Source organism: Lutra lutra, chromosome 4 (genome assembly GCF_902655055.1).
Source record: "Lutra lutra chromosome 4, mLutLut1.2, whole genome shotgun sequence".
Classification (NCBI taxonomy): domain Eukaryota; kingdom Metazoa; phylum Chordata; class Mammalia; order Carnivora; family Mustelidae; genus Lutra; species Lutra lutra.
The window spans coordinates 151,393,154-151,411,408 of record NC_062281.1 but is presented as its reverse complement, the minus strand read 5'-3'; the positions used below and the strand labels follow the sequence as shown (position 1 = coordinate 151,411,408).

The following is an 18,255-nucleotide window of genomic DNA, read 5'->3' as shown; positions in this document are numbered from 1 at the left end:
GAGGCAGGGAAGGCCAAATGAGCAGCTCCCTGATTTTCAGAGGCAGGCAGCTTTCACTGGGATTTGTTCTTTGGGGTTCCCAATTATTTTTTTCAACATCAGGATGAAGAAAACAGTGCACAGGCAGTGTGAGGGGTCTGGAACGAGTCAGACACAGGCATGCCTCATGGAACTCGGGTTAAAGGGGGAAAGGGGTGTTCACAGCCTCTCCGGGGACTGGTCTCAGCAACAATGAATAATGGAAGTCAGAAACCAGCCTGAGTACTATTTCTGTCTACAGTGAGGAAGAGGAGATGGGGGCTTGGCATTTTCTTTAGTCCTAAAGGCAATAGGTTTTAGTGGAAATTGTATGGGTGCCTGAGTCAGAACAACGAATGGTTCATCTCCTGGCTCTGCCCCTTACCAGCTTTGTAACTGTGGGTGAGCGATGTGACCTTTGGAAGCCTCAGCTTCCGTATGTGTTAACTGATCTCCCAGCTGTGATCTGAACAAGACAGGCTGGAACCAAGTCCAGGCTACCTGTGCCTCACAGCACGTGCTCCATAAAGTCAACCTGCTTTTTCCCCAACCAAGTTCCCGTAGACTCTCAGTATGCGTGCCCAGTGGCCTGGTGCTATGACACGGAGAAAGGGAATGAAGGGAGGCCTGGACTGGAGATCCGGACACTGGGGTTTCTAGCAGTTTCTCCCAGCATGGCTCCTTTTCAAGACACACCAGACAGATGGAGAGTGCAGATGTCAAGCTCTCCAGAAGGAAACAAAGGAGGAACTGATCTTCTAAGTACCAACTCTGTGCCTAATGCTTGTTCAGTGTGGTGCCTTGATTGCGAGGCTTGGTAAACTTGTTTCCAGCCAGAGCAGTGACTTCATAGGGCAATGCTACCACTTATTGCTGTGCAATGAAAGCCAGGAAGAGGAGGATGGAGATGGGAATGGGGCCTCTGGGGTATCTGGCTTGGCAGCTGAGAAAGTGGGAGCAAGATGATGATGTAAATACCAGATGTAATAAACATGGGGGCAACTGAACATGCAGACAGATGCGTAATTCTAAGATCCATTCCTGCACTCACCTTCATAGCACGAGGACCCTACAGACACATTCACCTGCTGCTGGAATGCTCCTAGGGACTTCACTACTTTGAGAACTATCCTGTCCTTTGAAAAATCAGCTCAGATGGTCTCATTTTTTTTTCCTTATACTAAGCCCAGATGTGCCCTCTCTTGTTATAAAACTTGAGCCTTTCTTGTAATCCTAGGAGAGCCTATGAAACAACTGGAGGCAACTAACACACACTATCCCTCAATCTTTCCGCCCCTGGGGTCCATGAAATCAACCCTTCATCCTCACAGAAAATGCTCATGTTGCTTCCTGAGTCTCACAAAAGCCCTGAGATGTTGGTAGAGGATGGTGGTCATTTCTACTTTGCAGAACAGAAAAATGAGTCTCGGAAACTTGAAGTGATTGGCACAGATCACGCCCAAAGTGAGGAAGGCAGCTCAGGGGGAGTCCGATCATTCCTTCAAATTTCTGAATCCATGTTTCCAACCCCCTCCCAAAAAAAGAATGTTGATGGTAGCTTATCAATTTGACAACGCGTGTGTCCCTCCTGTTTACCACTATGTCAAACTTTGGAGTCTCTCTTTTGAAAGCTAAAGAAAGTTCAGCTAGAATCCATTGACTGGTTATTACTGATAATTAGAAAGCCTTTTATGTTCAGTACAACTACATGGGGTTTTAAACTGGACAATCAAGGGGTGAAGGGTTCTTTTTCAGCCTTAAGCATATTACGAGGTAGGAAGGAGGGGAGGGGAGAAGACAGGAGCTGGGTGTTTCTCATGTGACAATGACATGAGGCACGCTACGGTTTAGGTCTGAGTCATTGAAACAGTTGACCATGAAGGTTAAGTCTCAACCAAGTTCAGGGTTGTGGGGCATAACAGGGTCCGAAAGAGGCACTTCTGCAACCTGGGAATGCACTGTTCCACTTGAGGTCCCCCTTCAGAACCAGAATCATGTTCAAAGACTGACAGAGTGCAAAAAGCACTGAATAATGGATGTGGTAATGGACAGCTTAGCAGACACCTTCCTTCGCACTCAGGACTGCACATTCCTGACAGCCCCAGAGAGGCCAGGATGTTTGTCTAAAGAACATGAGCAGCATTATCAGCTGGCAGAAAGGAAGACTGCCTTCATGTCCCTTGTTTCCTTGAGGAGACTGATGATAAATTCATCTGTTCTAAGAGCTGCTAAGTAGAGGCAGTGGAAACTCAGGAGCCCAAGGACCTCGGTGATATGCCCAGAAGGCACTTGGCCTACAACATCCTGTTCATCCTTCAAGGCTCTGCCCAAGTGAAACCTCCTTCCTGTCTCTCTAGCCGGCTAACACTCCCTATCAGTCAGCATCTGTGCTATCGGGAGTTCAGAGACCCAGGCATAAACAAACAAACAAACAAACAAACAAAAACAAGCCTGTGTGCAAATCTATCAGCTGCCTTGACTAGATGGAGAGGAAATGTGTATTTGCAGGAGTGAGTGGGAATAACCCTTCTTCTGGTTCTGAGTCCTAGGAAAGGGTGGAGGGGAGCATAGCATGACCCTAAGAGCAAATCTGCTAGAAAAAGGGAGCATGATAGGTTTGGATCAAAACAAGCCAACAAAAGCATCCAAGCATATTACCTGTGAAAGGGGAACAAGGAAAGTGCAGGTACAGTTCAGCACCCCACAGTTATGGGGTCTGGTGGGGTAAACTAGAGCATGGATGCAGGAAGCTGGGGGAGGAGAGTGAAGAGAGGGAATCGGCTTTCTCTCTGGACCTGCAGCCCAGCTCATCAAGACAAAACTGCGGTCCTATAACTTGAAGCATTGAGGTAGGTATGACCCACAAGAAATGCAACGAACTCTAACTTCAGAGCCAGACTCTATCATGCAATACACCTGACATCACACCTTGGTGAGGGGATCTCTGACCATGGAAGGTGACAATGAGCCAGGGACTAAGCTCTATGACAGACGTTTTGGAGCTGCAGTCAAACATCCCACTGGCTCCATACCCACAAAAATTTCCATGTGCACACGTGTGGGTTTTTTGGTTCTGTTTTGTTTTTTCATGGGGAAAGGGTCTACCATCAAAAGCTCAAAGAGATCCCAACTCCCCAGAGGAGTAACTTTAGAGACAGTGTTGAATAAAAGTGATTCCTGTCCTCAAGGAGCTCATAGAAAAGTAAGAGAAGCAAATAGAATAGAATAGCTCACACTGTTTAATCCCTACTCTGCACTAAGCCCCGCACTGATTCACATCCTTCAGCTCATTTAGTCCTTAACACAAACATTCTAAGGCAGGTACTGTTACTAACCCCAAACCCAAGGCCCTTAAGAAAATCAAAGTCAATGGCTCATGTGGATTCATTAAGAAAAAGTAACGCATTGTGATCATGGTCATGGCAAAGAGGAACAGAGAGGTCTCCCGGTGTGGGGGGGGGCGGTGGTTTATTACTTTGGGGCAAAGAAGGCTTCCCAGGGATATTCAGAGCACAGAGGCATCCTAGGGAGTACGCACTCACCAGAGAGGCGGGTCCATAGAAGCAAGCCTGGAGGATAGGAAGGTCCCCGAACAGGGAGGGATGTGGGATATTTAAAGGACCTCTAAGAAGTTTAGGCAAGTGGGATCAAGTTTCCAACACATATGCTATCTTCTCCTCAAAACCATTTATTTAGTAAGTTGGGTTCAGTGACTCTTTTTGGTAGATGAGAACAACGAGGCACAGAAACAAGGGAACTTATGAGCAGTCCCACAGGTTGTAAGAGCAGGAATTGGGATTCCAAATGCAAGCACCTGCCTTGGTGCTTTTGACTGGCGACCTCTCTTTGGCTTTTAAAAATGTGGAAACTGTTTATGGAAAAGCCAGAATCACCCAGATGCTTCTAGGACTTTGTTGGGAACAGAGGGCTGGGAGCTTCTGCAGGCCACTCAGGCAGCCCAGATAGTTCCCAAGAAAAACCTTAGCATCTTTACTTAATGCCTATTCCAGCATCAGAAAAACAGGAAATTAATTCCCTTTAAAAGAAAGCAGGGTTTTCATCAATTTCTTCTATAGGGCAGAGTTGTTTGTATGTTTATGAAACACTCCTAGCATGGCTGTGTCATGCCCAGCTTCTATGTGCTGGGCCCTGGGCTTGCTTCTGGTAGTTCAGGGACCTGGAGAAGCTCCTGGAAGTGATGGGCAAGGAGAAGAGTTTCAACGGTGTGTGCTAAGTGCTGTTAAAACAGAGGAATGATATGGAGTGGAGCATAGAGGGAGGGGTGATCTGCTGACACTGGGTAGAGCAGAAGACCAGAAAGTCTCCCAGGCCCCCAGGGCCTGAAGCTAAGCTGGGATGTTAGGGGAGGATGTGGCTCCTTCAGGAGGCTGCAGAGTGCATGAGAGCAGGATAGGCGGGGAGGGGCGGTCAGGACGGAGGTAGACCAGAGGTACGGGCTGAGGCCAGCATCAGAGTACTGTGTATGGCAGGCTAAGGAGCTTGGATTTTTTTTTTTTTTTTAAACCTACTAAGCATGGAGATGGTGTGGTCAGACTGTTAATAAATTCAGAAAAACCAAGGCGGCAAATGGAGCATGTTTCCTCATATATCTAAACCTGTTAGGGGCAAGTGAGGCAATTTAGGCCGGCACAAATTGAATTGTGGGGAGCTGTGTGATGGGAGCTGAACCAAATGGAAATATGGAAAACAGACCAGTGTCTAGATGACAAGGAGGTCTGACAAATGCAGGGACCTCAAGGAGAAACATGGCTTTTTCTCCAAACAGCATTGTGGTACATTCTCTACTACATTGTAGACTCAAGTTTTTGAGAAGGCCATGCATTCAGATATGCTTTTTGCAAAATCTAACCACGGCAAGCAGTAGTTAGGTGGGGTATGGCAGTTGCAAGATAGTGGGTAAGGAATGCACTTCGACAGGAAGAAATTTCACCAGGTAAAAGGGGAGTGAGGACAGGGGAGGGTAGGAACCCAGAAAGACTTTCAACTCGAGAGGACAGCAGCTCAGGTTTGGAAGGGACAACAGAGCTCGTCTTCACCCTCTACCCACTCCACATTTGAATCCCCCGTAGTCTTTCTGACCAGTCATCTTCTAGCCTCTGCTCACACAGCTCCAGTGATGGGGAGCTCACTCCCTCATATGCCAGCATTTCTACCCTTAACAGTTCTGACCACCATTCAGGAAGGTCATTCTCCCTCTAGGCTGAAGGTAGCCTTCTTGTAGGACCCCTCACTGGTCTCAGTTCCATGAACCAGCCAACACAGAACAGCGTCCTCCCTCTTTCATCCAGTGGCCCTTGGTGCTCCCATCTCCAAGTTTATGGTTTCTTTTCTCCAGGCCAAGCATTTCTAGGACCTTCTGTGGCCTCCCTGGGAATGGGGATTCAAACTGCCCTATCGATCTGACCTTGAAACACGTAGGGGTGCCTTTCATGTCTCTCATGGGGTGGGGCCCAGGACCAAAACCAATGTCCCAGATAGCATCATTCAGCCTCACAACCGTCCTATTAGGGTCAGAGCTGGAATTTCTAAGGGTCTGTCTTCACAGCCTGTGCTTTTTCTATCCATTATTAAGCTGAGATCAACAGTGACTAAATACCCTAGTTCTTTTCACAAGGACCATGGCCAAGTCACATGTCCCCCTGAGCAAAAGTTTCCCGGTGCTCCCAAGTTGTGGACAGAAGCTACCTTCTGAGTGCCAACCAGATGTCATACACACAAGGCCTGGCCTAGCAGTGGCATGAGGCAGTGTCACAGAGCTTGCGACTTCCCATTTACAGAGGTCCCTCCAGCTGCTGGGGTCTAGAGGTAGCGGAGAGTTCTTTGCACTATACATGGCCTTTTTTTATAGTGGTCTGTCCACTGGCTGGACCCACATACACCACAAAGGCCCTGGCCACCTCTCCGACTGTCCCTCTGAGACTTGTCAACCCCTTTCAAATTGGATGGCTGACCCTCATCCCAGGATCAAGACACTGCCCCCATCTTCCCAGGTATAATGAAGTCTTTGGTGGGAGACTTTTGGCATCACACACCTGAGACCTTGAGGCCTTCAGACATAGTGGTTTGCACAATTCAAATCACTGCCACTCATGGGGCCAGACCCAGGTCCAGACTGGCCCCCCTTCCTCAGCCCACCGTTTCTGCCTTATGCCTCCTTCTCTCCGACTCACTGAGGAGTCCTTGGCATGGAGACCCCGGCAGAGCTCTACCCGTTGTGACACTTATATCCAGAAGAGGGGTTCCTTTCCTTAGCTGGTAGACACAGTTCCTTAAGAAGGCAGGTTATGCGAACCTGGCAAAAGAGAGAAGGTGTACTTACACTTACAGGTTGACTTTTTGGCACATCATAAACACCTTCCTTCTTTTGGCTGGTGGGAACCTGTGGAAAAATCAAATTCGACACCATTAAAACACTTTGCTATTCCACTTTCGAAGAACAAAGCAACCCCACTTCAACTCCAAGCTGGCTGGGTGTGGAAGAGAATGGCCCCTGAGGCCTGAGGGTCCCAAATCAAAGGGGCTGCTGGGATTGTAGGGACAGCAGGCCAGGCTCCTTCCCTGGGGACAGCTGGGTGAGGGAGGAGCATGTGGACCACTTCATAAATGTTTGCAGAGGCTCTCTGCCACTGGTCGCCTCCCAGAATCACAGAACAGGGGGCTGCGGAGACCCCAGGGCTCATGGGGTGGCAGAAATAATCCTCATTTTACCAAGGACAGAAATGGGACCCAGGGAGGCACTCTGACTCGTGCAAAGCGATTAAAATGAGTGTGCGGCTGAGCTTAAGTTGCTTGGTGCAAAGACTGAGAGCCAGGTTATTTAAAAATATGGCAAATATCAAGGTCTCAGTATCAAGAATGGCTTCTGCTGGGATCGTAGATAAGCCATGTGATAGTCACAAACGTTTTTTCCAAGAAAAGGGGCCATCAGTGGCATGAAACGCGTAAGACGAGAATCCGGAAAATATCAGTTGCTTTTGAAAATCTATCTACATCTTCTTCCCTCCCTCTCTCCTCTGACTCATCCGTCTGGTCTCACTACTGGGCCACTTGGTAACTGCACCGCCCTGAGCAGGCTACTTAGCTTCTCTGGGCTTCATGGTTATAAGATGGATGCTCTTGGCTCTCTTCTCGGTGGGTTATTGTGGGGATCAAAGGAGAAAGGAGAGGGTCAATATAAACTATTGGGAGCTATAATCCTGTGAAGTGTTAGGATGGTAGCTTCTTTCAATCCTGACACCTCATGTAAGTACAGAATGCATTCTGTACTACCAACAACCATGGACACGTTGAATGCTTTTCTAATGAGTCAATCAAGGGCTTTACACCCAAACCTTCCGGTTTGCAAGCAATCACTCATACTTCCCAACACAGTGCAGCTCACACTTCCAATGGCCTGTAGCCTCAGCCTATAGTGACTTTACAAATGTGTCCCTTTTCATCAGATCGGGAGCTCCTTAAGAGCCAGCATGGTGCCTACAGCTCAGTAGGCATTGGGTAAATGTCTTCAGGGTAAATGTATCCTCAGAAATGTGGGCAACAGTGAGGAAACAGAAAAAGTATCTCTTAGGCTTGGACCAGCCAACTCTGCCACTGAGGAGAAGAAGGAGGAATTTCGGCTCCTTCCTCGAGTCCCCCTTTCTATCTGAACTCGCATCAGCTCAACTTAAAACCCTTATAATAATCCTAAGAACTTGGTATCAGAATCTTCACTTTACATAATAGAAAGAGAGGCTCAGAGAGGTTAGGGAAACCCTTCCAGAGCTTGCAGGCTAGTTAAGTGATGAGATTCAAACCCAGCTCTTTCTGGCCGCCAGATGAGACATTTATGACTAACGGCATGAATTCACATGGACAGGGTGCCTTCTGTGTGCCAGGCACTGTTCTGAATGTTTGTGTTTACACGTATTCTCATGTAATTCTTGGGACCAGTCAGTTGGGTAAGGATGACAACTGCCCCCGTGGTGCAGAGGAGGAAAAGGAAGCCCAGAGGGGCTCCTGCAGGTGAGCAGGGCTGCCAGAGTCGGAATCCTGGCGCTCTGCTTTTTAACTACTCCACTGTACAGACAGCTGCATCTCACCCCCCGTCCACGCCCATACCCCATCCCTGTAGCTGTTCTGATGGCATCTTTTCCTTGGACATCACTACCATACTCTCAGAAGGCTGTGCGCATTCTTGCAGAAAAGAGGACAACAAGGGAGCACGGAGATGCACTTTCTGAGCTGCTCTTGCAAACCTCAGCTCGCTGGTCGTCAATGAAGAATATAGTTTCTTTGCTCCTGATAACGGGCCTCCATCTGAAAAGAATCCTCTAAGAATGCCTACCGAGTCCTTGCTAACAAGGGCCAATAAATTACCAGCCCGCACTTGTATTTTTACTAGCTCACCCTTTCCTGAGCCAAATGAACAGCATTTCTGTGCCCCGTAATTCACGGCTCACTATGAGCACTTAGCAAGCTGAACCACGGCTGACTCTCAATTATCCCTGCAAACGGAAAAGCGGCAGGACGGATAAACCCAAAATGTGCATAATTGAAAAAGCTTGGCTGCTCGGCTCTCCCATGGGTGAGATATCAATCTGCCTGTTTGTCCTTTAAGATTTATATCTGCTGGGATGTCTTCTTGGGAGCCTCGCCTGGCTCTATACCTGGTGGGAGCCTTCCTCTGTACCCTTTGTAACCTCTGGTACGATCTTCCACTAAAAAAAAAACCAAAGCGGGGCGCCTGGGTGGCTCAGTGGGTTAAGCCGCTGCCTTCGGCTCAGGTCATGATCTCAGGATCCTGGGATCAAGTCCCGCATCGGGCTCTCTGCTCAGCAGGGAGCCTGCTTCCCTTCCTCTCTCTCTGCCTGCCTCTCTGCCTACTTGTGATCTCTGTCAAATAAATAAATAAAATCTTTAAAAAAAAAAAAAAACCAAAGCGGCCAAGAGCCCATTATGCGTCATGCTCTGTGCACTGCCCGGGACAGTGATGGAGAACAAGCTGGGGTATGGCCCCCGAAGGAATGGAGCTTGTCTTATTCGGGGGAGGTGGGAAAGAAATCGGGCTGCTCCCGTGAGCATAAAATGTTCTGTATCTTATACGGGAGCTGTCAAACCACACTGCAGTTCTAAGCTGGGGCCGGGCGGAAGAGTTCACTACCTGTTTCCCCATCGGTAAATACTGGTTATGCAATGTTTAAGCACCAAACATTTACCAGGCATGTGCTAAGGGCAGAACACCAGCAGCAGTGCCTGAGGGGTGAAGGCCAGAGAGAGCCTGGTCCCTGTTCTCCTCGCTGCCTGCCTGGTCGCATCTGCCTGTAGACCATTTCCTAACATGACACTGCAGAACGAGCGAGAACAGTTCTGAACCAAACGGAAGCGGGAGAGCTGGTTCCTGATTCTGGCTCTGCCACAGGCTGTGTGATCTGAGAGGGTCCCTTTGTTCTCTGAACCTTAGTCTTCTCATCTAGCTGTCGGAGGCATGCAAGGGGGTGCCTAGAAAGTCCCGGAGGGTCGGGACCATGCCGCGGTCCATTCCATCTCTACGTGCCTGGCACACACTAGGTGCTCCATACAGAACTGCGATTTGAATGAAGGAGTTAACAGATGTGGAATTACTGTGGAAGTTATACGGGAACCACCATAAGCACAGAAGACGCTTTCGGCTCAGTAACATCCTAATAGTGTTAGAGAGGCAGTTTAAGGGTTGAGTGATGTAAGAGCAGAGGCTCATCATCTTAGAACAACAGTACTTGATACATCACGGGTGATTAAAAATGATTTTTCAAACCAAAGAACGTGAAAAGTGCCCGTGTGGAAGGCCGCCGTCTTGCTGGCGCAGGAAGTTGTTAACTCGCTCCGGAATGCCGGGTTTAGAAGCAGAGGCTCTGGCCTCGGGCCCGGCCCTTGAATCGGAGGACTTGATTTTCTTATGGTTTAAAACGATAATCATCGTAGCTATTCTTATCCTCCTGAGTTATTGCGAGGGTCAACGTTAAGTGAGGCATAAAGACCCTTGTGCCTCGAGGTTCTGTGTTGTTTGTAAAAAGATGACGGATAACTTTTTCTGACGCATGCAAAAAAGGAAGACCATTATTATTCTTAATGCGGTTTGGGAAATGAGACTACTGATCCTCAAAGAGAGGTTACATTTACTCAAGAGTCTCTCCCTCCCTCACGTGGGAGTTGTTAAGTAGCAATCAGGCGAGGTGGCAACTTTCCACTAGGCTCTCCGACAGGAGGCGGCAGGTGAGTCAGGTTCTACTGCACTTAATGCATCATCGTGAGACATCTTGAAGAGCATCGGATACTGATGACATTCTTAAGAAGCAAAGGGAACGAACATTTACACAGAACCTACTATGCACCCAGCGCTTTATACCTTCAGGTCACTTCTAGAAGCAGATGACATAGCATCCCTCATTTTACAGCCCAGGAGACCAAGATACAGAAGTGATGGACTTCATCCAAGGCCACAAAACAGCTCAAGGAGTAGGCCCCAGGTGCCTCCTCCGCCCCAGTGATAAGGTCTGCCTCCTTCCGGAAAACGGAACGGATGAAAATCTGAGACCCACCCTGGGCCAAGCAGCAGAAGAAGAAAACAGGGCCATCTACTCTGGAGGAAGAGCTATGGGATACTCCTAGGTTCTTAGAACACAAAGAGGAGCCAGGCTCCTAATCACAGCTCCTTAAAAGCCCAGCCTTATCTTCAGGTCCACGAGCTTATCTCTCCTTAAGCAAATTGGAGCTCAGCTGACTGGCAAAGCAAGTGAGGAGAACAGAGGGTGATAAAATATTCATTTCTTTAAATGGTACCTTCCTGCTCATGATGGACAGACGGGGAGATCTGGAGGTCAGGACTGTTAACACACAAGTGTGATTTTTAGATAGTGACTTGAAACCTACACAGAATCCACTCATGGATATTCTGAGCAGAAAAGAACCTCGGGATTTATCTATTTACCAAGGTCAGAGGGACCTAGCTGTGCCTTGAGGGTGCCACCTCTCTTAGCTCTGTGACCTTGCGCAAGACACCTTATCTGTGTGAGCCCCACTCTTCTGGCTGTAAGGTGGGAATGATGGTGCAAGCCACTTGTGAGATTAGATATTGCATGTAAACCCCATTCACAGAGCCGGCCCGAAGTCAACACTCAAAAAATGTTAAATAGCTATACATCACACGTGCGTGCACGCGCACACAGGCATACCCACGCTCACACACACACCACCTCCAAGAATCTGGCTGCCTTGTAAAGCAAGCCAACGTGTATCTCTAAAGAATCACTGTCCTGTGATGAGGCACAAGTTGCAAAAAGTAGCAAAGGGCCTAAGAGACCCTTTGGTCTTATCTGCTCATTTTACAGATGAGTACACTGAGGCTCAGAGAAGGAAAGAGACTTGGCAAGCTGGATGAATGGCTGGGTTGGTACCTGGACTAAGATCCTGAATCCACACACCGTGTGACCCAGGACAGAGTCTCTTCTGTACATCCTTCTCACGGTTTTGCTTCCTTCTCATGTCAAGAATGGGTTATGGAGAAATTACTCCCCTACTTTATCACTGGGGAAAGGGAGTCTCAGAGAGGGCAAGAGTCTTGCCCACCATCACTCAGCCAAAGGTAGCTGGTGAGCGGCCAGAACTAGAGCCCAGCTCTCTGCCAGCCTAAACCAGTCCTTCCTGCACACAGGATGTCCCACACCCCCAACAGTCCCCCCCACAGGGCACAGCGGGAGCCCCGCCAACGACTACTCAGTCGGGATTCAGAAACCCTGCACTGAAGAGCCTAATTTTGTCTTAAAAGGTATTTTTTCTTCAGAGGATGACTGGTTAATGGCTCCTTTGGCCCCACATGCAGACACCACGAGATTGTAGTAATTTAAAATCTGACACCGAGAACAAATATGCAAGTCCTCTGTGTAAAGATCGGAAACTTCGTGAGCGATGATTTTAAACAGAGCCACAACCTCCCACTTGCATCCAATCCAGACAGACCCAGTGGAGAGTACTTCGATTATTATTCCACAGGACTGGCTTAAACCGAGCTGTCGGCAGAGCTGATATGATACTTTGGTCGTTTAGAATTCTGTGCATTAGACAGAAACTGAAAATCTGTCTTACTTTTATTACACAAGTAATACATGCCCAAGGCAGAAAAGCAGACCTCACAACTGAGTAAATTAAGAAAATTAAAATCACTTATTAAATACATTAAATTTTTTCCTTCCTCCATAATGTTTATATTTCAAATTAAGGCTAAAATTCTAATTAGTGAAAAATTGGATGCTGTCATATTTTTTGATGTGTTGCTATAGTGCAATTTCTCAAACTCTTTGATGGAAAGGCATGGGGGAGGACGTGTGAGTTTTGCCTTCACTCACACTGGGTCTGATCTCAGCTCTACATAGCTAGGCAGCCCCCGGGAAGCTATTCAACATCTCTGAGTCTCAGTTTCCCCTTGTAAAAGTGGGATTAAATACCTACTTTATATAGCATGTTTGTCAGAACCAAATGAATCACAAAGTGTGTGCAGTGCTCTTCCCACGAGCAGACATTTAAGAATATTAATTTACCTTCCCTTTAGGAGGGGTAAAACCTTGAGCTGTACTTTTCTTTTATTCGGTTAATATTCCCAGTGCTGTTTAGCAACAGCATTTTTGAATTTGTCCTTGATTTTCAGGAGTACAGTTGGATTTTTTTTTTTTAAGATTTTTATTTATTTATTTATTTGACAGAAAGAGATCACAAGTAGACAGACAGGCAGGCAGAAAGAGGGAGGGAAGCAGGCTCCCTGCTGAGCAGAGAGTCCGATGTGGGACTTGATCCCAGGACCCTGAGATCATGACCTGAGCCCAAGGCAGCGGCTTAACCCACTGAGCCACCCAGACGCCCCTGCAGTTGGATTTTTAAAGAAATTTGATGTGCACCTTTTTTGGAGAAATGAAGGACCCTCCTTTATCAGGGACAGCAACCCTCCAATGGATTACTTTATTCCAGTGGAAATGTTTGATTCTGGAGTCTATTGAAAATAGTGAAGACCCATTCGCAATCAGAACCCTGCACTCAATGGGCCGTTGAACATTTCCACAGCAAGGTGTAGAAAGTACTGGTCAATCTGTAAAAGCCAACTCAGAGGAAGGTATTTGGCCAAGCCTGGATGACTGAGGACACGGAGTGACCCTATGAGGGCAGCGCCCCAGGTTCTGCGGACCCCTCTGTGCAACAGCCGGAGGCAGTGGTGCAATGGAAAGAGAGAGAAGTGATTTTATACCTGATAAATGTTTTCTTCCGTTTCAGGATCACGGATTGGCTCGTGTCCAGCCTCAAACACAATGTACTATTACGGATCAGCCAGAGAGAAAAGGTCAGAGAGGAAGAAGAGAGAGGAAAAAAAAAAAAGGCATTTGGAATTCAGGATACAAATCACAGTGAGCATTAAAGAAACAGTCGCAACAGAACACACCTTCCAGGGGCAAGCAGGTCACTGAAAACGAGGCACGTGCTTTGCACGCTCCTGCCTTTGCTAAGGAAGACAGCAAGGGTCTGAAGGCCAGTCAAGCAGCAGCGAAGGTGTGGGACCCCTGCGTATCTTTCTGGAGATGTGGCCTCTTTATTCAGTGACATTGGATCTCAGTAATGTCTGCGTGTGCCGCACTGCTGAGTGCAAATGACGTCTCCTAGGAACATCTAGGGGCCCAGCTTCATAATCTGGGTTACAGTGATTGCCTCCCTTTGCTTCCCTCAAGACCAATGTCCTAACTCGGCCCTTAAGTGCTTAGAAACCCCAAATCTCCCCATCCCATAAATATCACCTGATTTTACATCCTTAGTTTTAAGTATTGAAAATCAGTATTGTTTTTTTTTTTCCCCTGTGCGTGTTTCAGACTCTAAAGGACCAGGCGGTTTCAAACAGGGCAATATTCTTCATTCTCTGTGCTGTCTGTTAGCAGGGGCCAAGCTCATATTCTAGACAAATCCTTGCCCTCAGCGTTCTAGCATGAGGCCATGCTGTTAAGCATATCTTTGGCTTTTGTTAAAAGCCACTTAGGCTAGATACTCCTACTTCAAACACACATATAACCCAGGTATGTCTGGTTAGAAATATAAGTTCAGGGTTTTACATCCAACAAGTCCATTTATTGGCTCCTTTCTCTCCTTGGGAATAAGCATGAGGCGGGGAGGGGGATGCTGGGGTTGGCGGTGGGAGGCCTCCTCTTCCCTTCTTTCTGCATCTGTTTGTACAGAGCACATACTTGGATCCTAGACAAGTCATCTCTCCAGCCCCACTGGGTGGCAACCTTGCAGAGTTCAGGGAAAACTGTGGGCTGGGCTGTCTCTATGATCACCCTTACCCTCCTCCCAACAGCCCCCATGGCACGAGCTGGCTCATCAGAGGGGCCAGAGACTTGCCCCCACAGCCTTCCCAAAACATACAAACTGCCCTTTGCGCTTGTACTCCAAGTCGCCAAAACTCAGTCCCTAGCCCCAGTTCCTAACTCAGAGAAGCCTCCTCATGGCCTTGGAATATTCAGGAGACTCCCGAAAACATCCAGCTCTGGGATCAAATATTTATAGATTGTGGAGGGGGCCAATGCAGGGTTAAGAAGGGAGAAGCGCAACTCCAGATCCCATGTAACTGAGGCCAACCAAACTTCTGTTCATTTTCTATAGAAATCCACCCCCCGAGGGGCTGGCAGCCCTCAGTCTTGAAACTAGTCTTGGTCCCTCTCCAGGCTCTGCGGTCAGGGTGCTCTTTAGGGCTCTGACCAACTGTCTGTAACAAGGGCCTTGCCACTCCTGATCCTAAAAACACCGATGGTTTTCAGAAATTACCTGGTACACAGGATCTTCAACATCCTCTTCCAAAATTGTCTACAGCAGAGCGAGACAAGAGAGGTTGAAAAGCAGAGGATATAAACAAAGGGAGAGGTATGAGATTGAATTCAGAAATTACAGGACAGCCGAGAAACCAGCTCTGGGGAGGAGAGGCTGCTGGGTCATTTCAGGTAGAAAACAACCCACAGAGAAGAAATGAAAACCCTTGCAGCCACCCTACTCCCACCCTTAACAGCAAAAAAAAAAAAAAAAAAAAAAAAAAAGCAATTGTGTCTCTTCTCTTCACTCCACCCCCCCCCCCCACCCGCCCCGGAATCTTCCTCGGAATTCAAAATTTCACTCTCCCGTGCATGTCCAGAATTTCAGAGAATAAAAGATCATCTCTAATGGCTTGCTTTCGGTGCCTGTAATTGACACGGGAACCGTTCATCGTTGTTTATTTCTCCTTGTCAGCAGGAGGACAAGCCCTGATTGTCAGTTTTCACATCTGTTTATTTTAAGGCCCAGTCTTCTCTGGCACTCCGATAAATTCACAGGTATACCTGATACACAGCTTGTTCGCACTGCTTATCCTTTTGTGCCTTTTTTTCCAACTCTTCTCTTTGCTTCAATTCATAAATAAGTTGAAAGAGATCTCTCAAGTCCAGAATAACAGGTTCAGCCTGGAGTAAAGGGGGGGATGAAGCGCATGAGTACGGGAACAGTCCTGAGCCTGAGCGGCCTCTTTTGTTGGTTTGTTTGTTTTTTTTTTTTGCCTGCTACAACCCACAGCCCTTCCTATTCCTATTAAACTGAAAGCATTCCATCTTTAATTAATTCTACCTTGTTTATATTGGTTTAGCAAATTGCATCTAGGCTAAAGTTCATTTCTTCAACTAATTATATTTGCAAATTCATAATAATCATAAGCATAAAAGGCATTGGTTTTATTTATTAGTAATTTCGAATACAATAAAATTAGGGTAGGCCTTATGCAAAACAGCTATTTGTTTTCTCTTACTTTCTTTTTAAACGAGGCTATGAACACAAGGAAACTTATTTGTATAGTCGTGCCTCCATCCAGCTTTGTCAGAAAGGGAAATAATTAGTCATTACGAAATACACATTAGGAAAACAACAAGAAGACCGGATGGGGCCTGAGCTCACCATTTCCTTGCTCCGAGGCTACTTATGCTCTGGAGATGGGAGCCTGAGCATCAGCATGGCCTTGTCCTCCATCAGAGGCGGCCTTCAAAGACCCACAGCATGACCGGACACGCCGTCCCCTACAGCTACGAGGAGAGGCGCCCTCCTCGGATGGGGATACTCACCGCCTGGGCTGTTTTTATGGCAACAAATCTGTGATTCCCTTCCTTCCCACAAACGTATCCAAAGGCCCGGTGATCTGTGATGTCCTTTGCGATGTAGGAAATTTCGTGAACAGCATGATGATGCTGAAGGGCCTGTCGGAGACAAAAGGAAGAGCATATTTCACGGGACTTTCCCTCCGAGCTGTTGATCAATAAGAGATGTGTTTCTGCTACGTGTGAACAGGCCCGAAGGGCTTTGGGAAAGCTGTTGGGTCCAGATGGAAGGAAAAAGAGCCGCGCCTGCCCTTGAGAGATGGAGGTTTCCCTCCATGGTCTCAGCGCCGTGACCAGAGAGATAAACAGGACTGCTCATACGCTGAAGGCGCGTCTGTGGCGGTGGCTCCCTCCCGGCTTGCCGGGGCCGGTTGCCGCAATTTGGCGGGGCAGGCCCCCGCTGCAGCTGGCTTCAGGACACAGCCCAGTTGGAGCTTGGGCGGGATATTTAATACACTCCCCACCAGGACCTCTGCATGTGGTGCAGGGGGATTGCCCTGTGCAGAGACTGCGGTGGTGGGTGGGATGCGTTCAATTTGGACCACCAATGCGTACGGGTGCAACCCTTAGTTGAGAGATGGTGACAGAGTATCTTGAGGAACGAACACCTTTTTCTGTCTTATACAGAGTCACCATCTGGGCTACAGGTGGACTTCCTTCGTTCTGAGACTTCTCAGGGGCTGGCTGCTCTGTGGGCAATGCCCACTCTTCTATCCATTTGCTTGAATCCTGGTCCTTTCTGAAAGGGTATTTGAGGGGCACCCGGGTGGCTCAGTGGTTTGAGCGGGTATCTTTGGCTCAGGTGGTGATCCTCTGCTTCTCCTTCTCCCTCTGCTCACCTCTTTCTCTCTCTCTGTGTCTCTCAAATAAATAAATAAAAATCTTAAAAAAAAGACATCTGAATAGCACCACCTTTGCAAAATCCCCCCAGAACAAGGCCTGTTCTCCCTCTCCCTGCAGAAATAATATATAATTCCATAGAACTTCAGTCTTGAGGCACTTGGGTGGCTCAGTCATTAAGCATCTGCCTTAGGCTCAGGTCATGATCTCAGGGTCCTGGGATTGAGCCCCATGTTGGGACTTGGTGGGGGGGGGGCTCCCTGCTAAGCAAGAGACCTGCTCTTCCCACTTCCCTGCTTGCATTCCCTCTCTCGCTGTGTTTCTGTCAAACAAATAAATAAAATCTTAAAAAAAAAACCCACAAAAAAACTTCAGTCTCTACTGATGCCCAAATTCCTAACCGATTCCTCACACACAGGCCCCCATAATCTTGCTCTGAAAAACCTTCCTTCTCTGATAGATTTGCCTGATTCCTTATCTGTCTTCCCCACCAGACTCCATCTTCCTCAACTCTGTCATCCTCGAAACTTGTGCTGTGTTTGACGCATAGCTGCTGACTCAAGAGTAAATTTGGGTAGTTGACCAGTAATTCGGAAACCTTCTGAAACCGACCTTCCCGCCTTTATTGCCGAAGCCTCCACAAATAATGCTGGCCATCCTTGGTGATGATCATCTTTGTGACCATCGTCCTGCATTAAACCTACTTAAAGCAATCCTCAGTAAACAGTACCCTGTATATAGGCTTACATAGGCAGCTGGGCATTTTATGATGCGCTTCAAGTCCTTATATAAGGGGTCTTTTTAAAAAATTATTATTATATTAGGTATTTCGAGGCTTGAATTCTAGCCACTGTGTGAACAGAAGGCACTCATTGTACCTCTCCGGACCTTTGTCAATTCTTCTATCCAATGAGAAGTTTGTACCAGATCAGTGGCTCCTAACCCAAAGCCCAGCATCTCCTTGGGTCATTAAAGGTAATAAAAAGAAGTCCTAAGCACTTTTCAGCATTTCAAAAAGCGAAACAGAAATGTGTAACTATCCTTAACTAAGACAACACATTCCATTGTGCATGCAAATGAAAATGCCAAGTTCATTTTAGAATTGCATCAGGTTACTGTTGGACTCCTTAGTTCATCTTTGAGAGATTCTCTTTAGTGTTTTAGTTATGGTTTGAATGATTCAAATAGGAAACTGAATGACTATAAATACATTTTTTTT

The 18,255-nt window shown here is 47.4% G+C and overlaps 1 protein-coding gene across 6 annotated transcripts in view; it reads right to left on the bottom strand.

Moving 5' to 3' along the window:
• DAB1 (DAB adaptor protein 1) overlaps positions 1–18,255 on the bottom strand; it is a 407,123-nt gene that overhangs the window by 55,472 nt on the left and 333,396 nt on the right. For 4 of the 6 annotated variants that reach the window (XM_047727154.1, XM_047727155.1, XM_047727156.1 and 1 more), the window contains exons 5-9: positions 16,164–16,295; positions 15,396–15,515; positions 14,851–14,889; positions 13,289–13,354; positions 6,359–6,418 (exon numbers count right to left, since the gene is read on the bottom strand). In XM_047727154.1, coding sequence (XP_047583110.1) covers positions 6,359–6,418; positions 13,289–13,354; positions 14,851–14,889; positions 15,396–15,515; positions 16,164–16,295 — 417 coding nt within the window. The remainder of the gene's footprint in view (positions 1–6,358; positions 6,419–13,288; positions 13,355–14,850; positions 14,890–15,395; positions 15,516–16,163; positions 16,296–18,255) is intronic. The other 2 variants (XM_047727158.1, XM_047727159.1) reach the window with 1 other exon arrangement.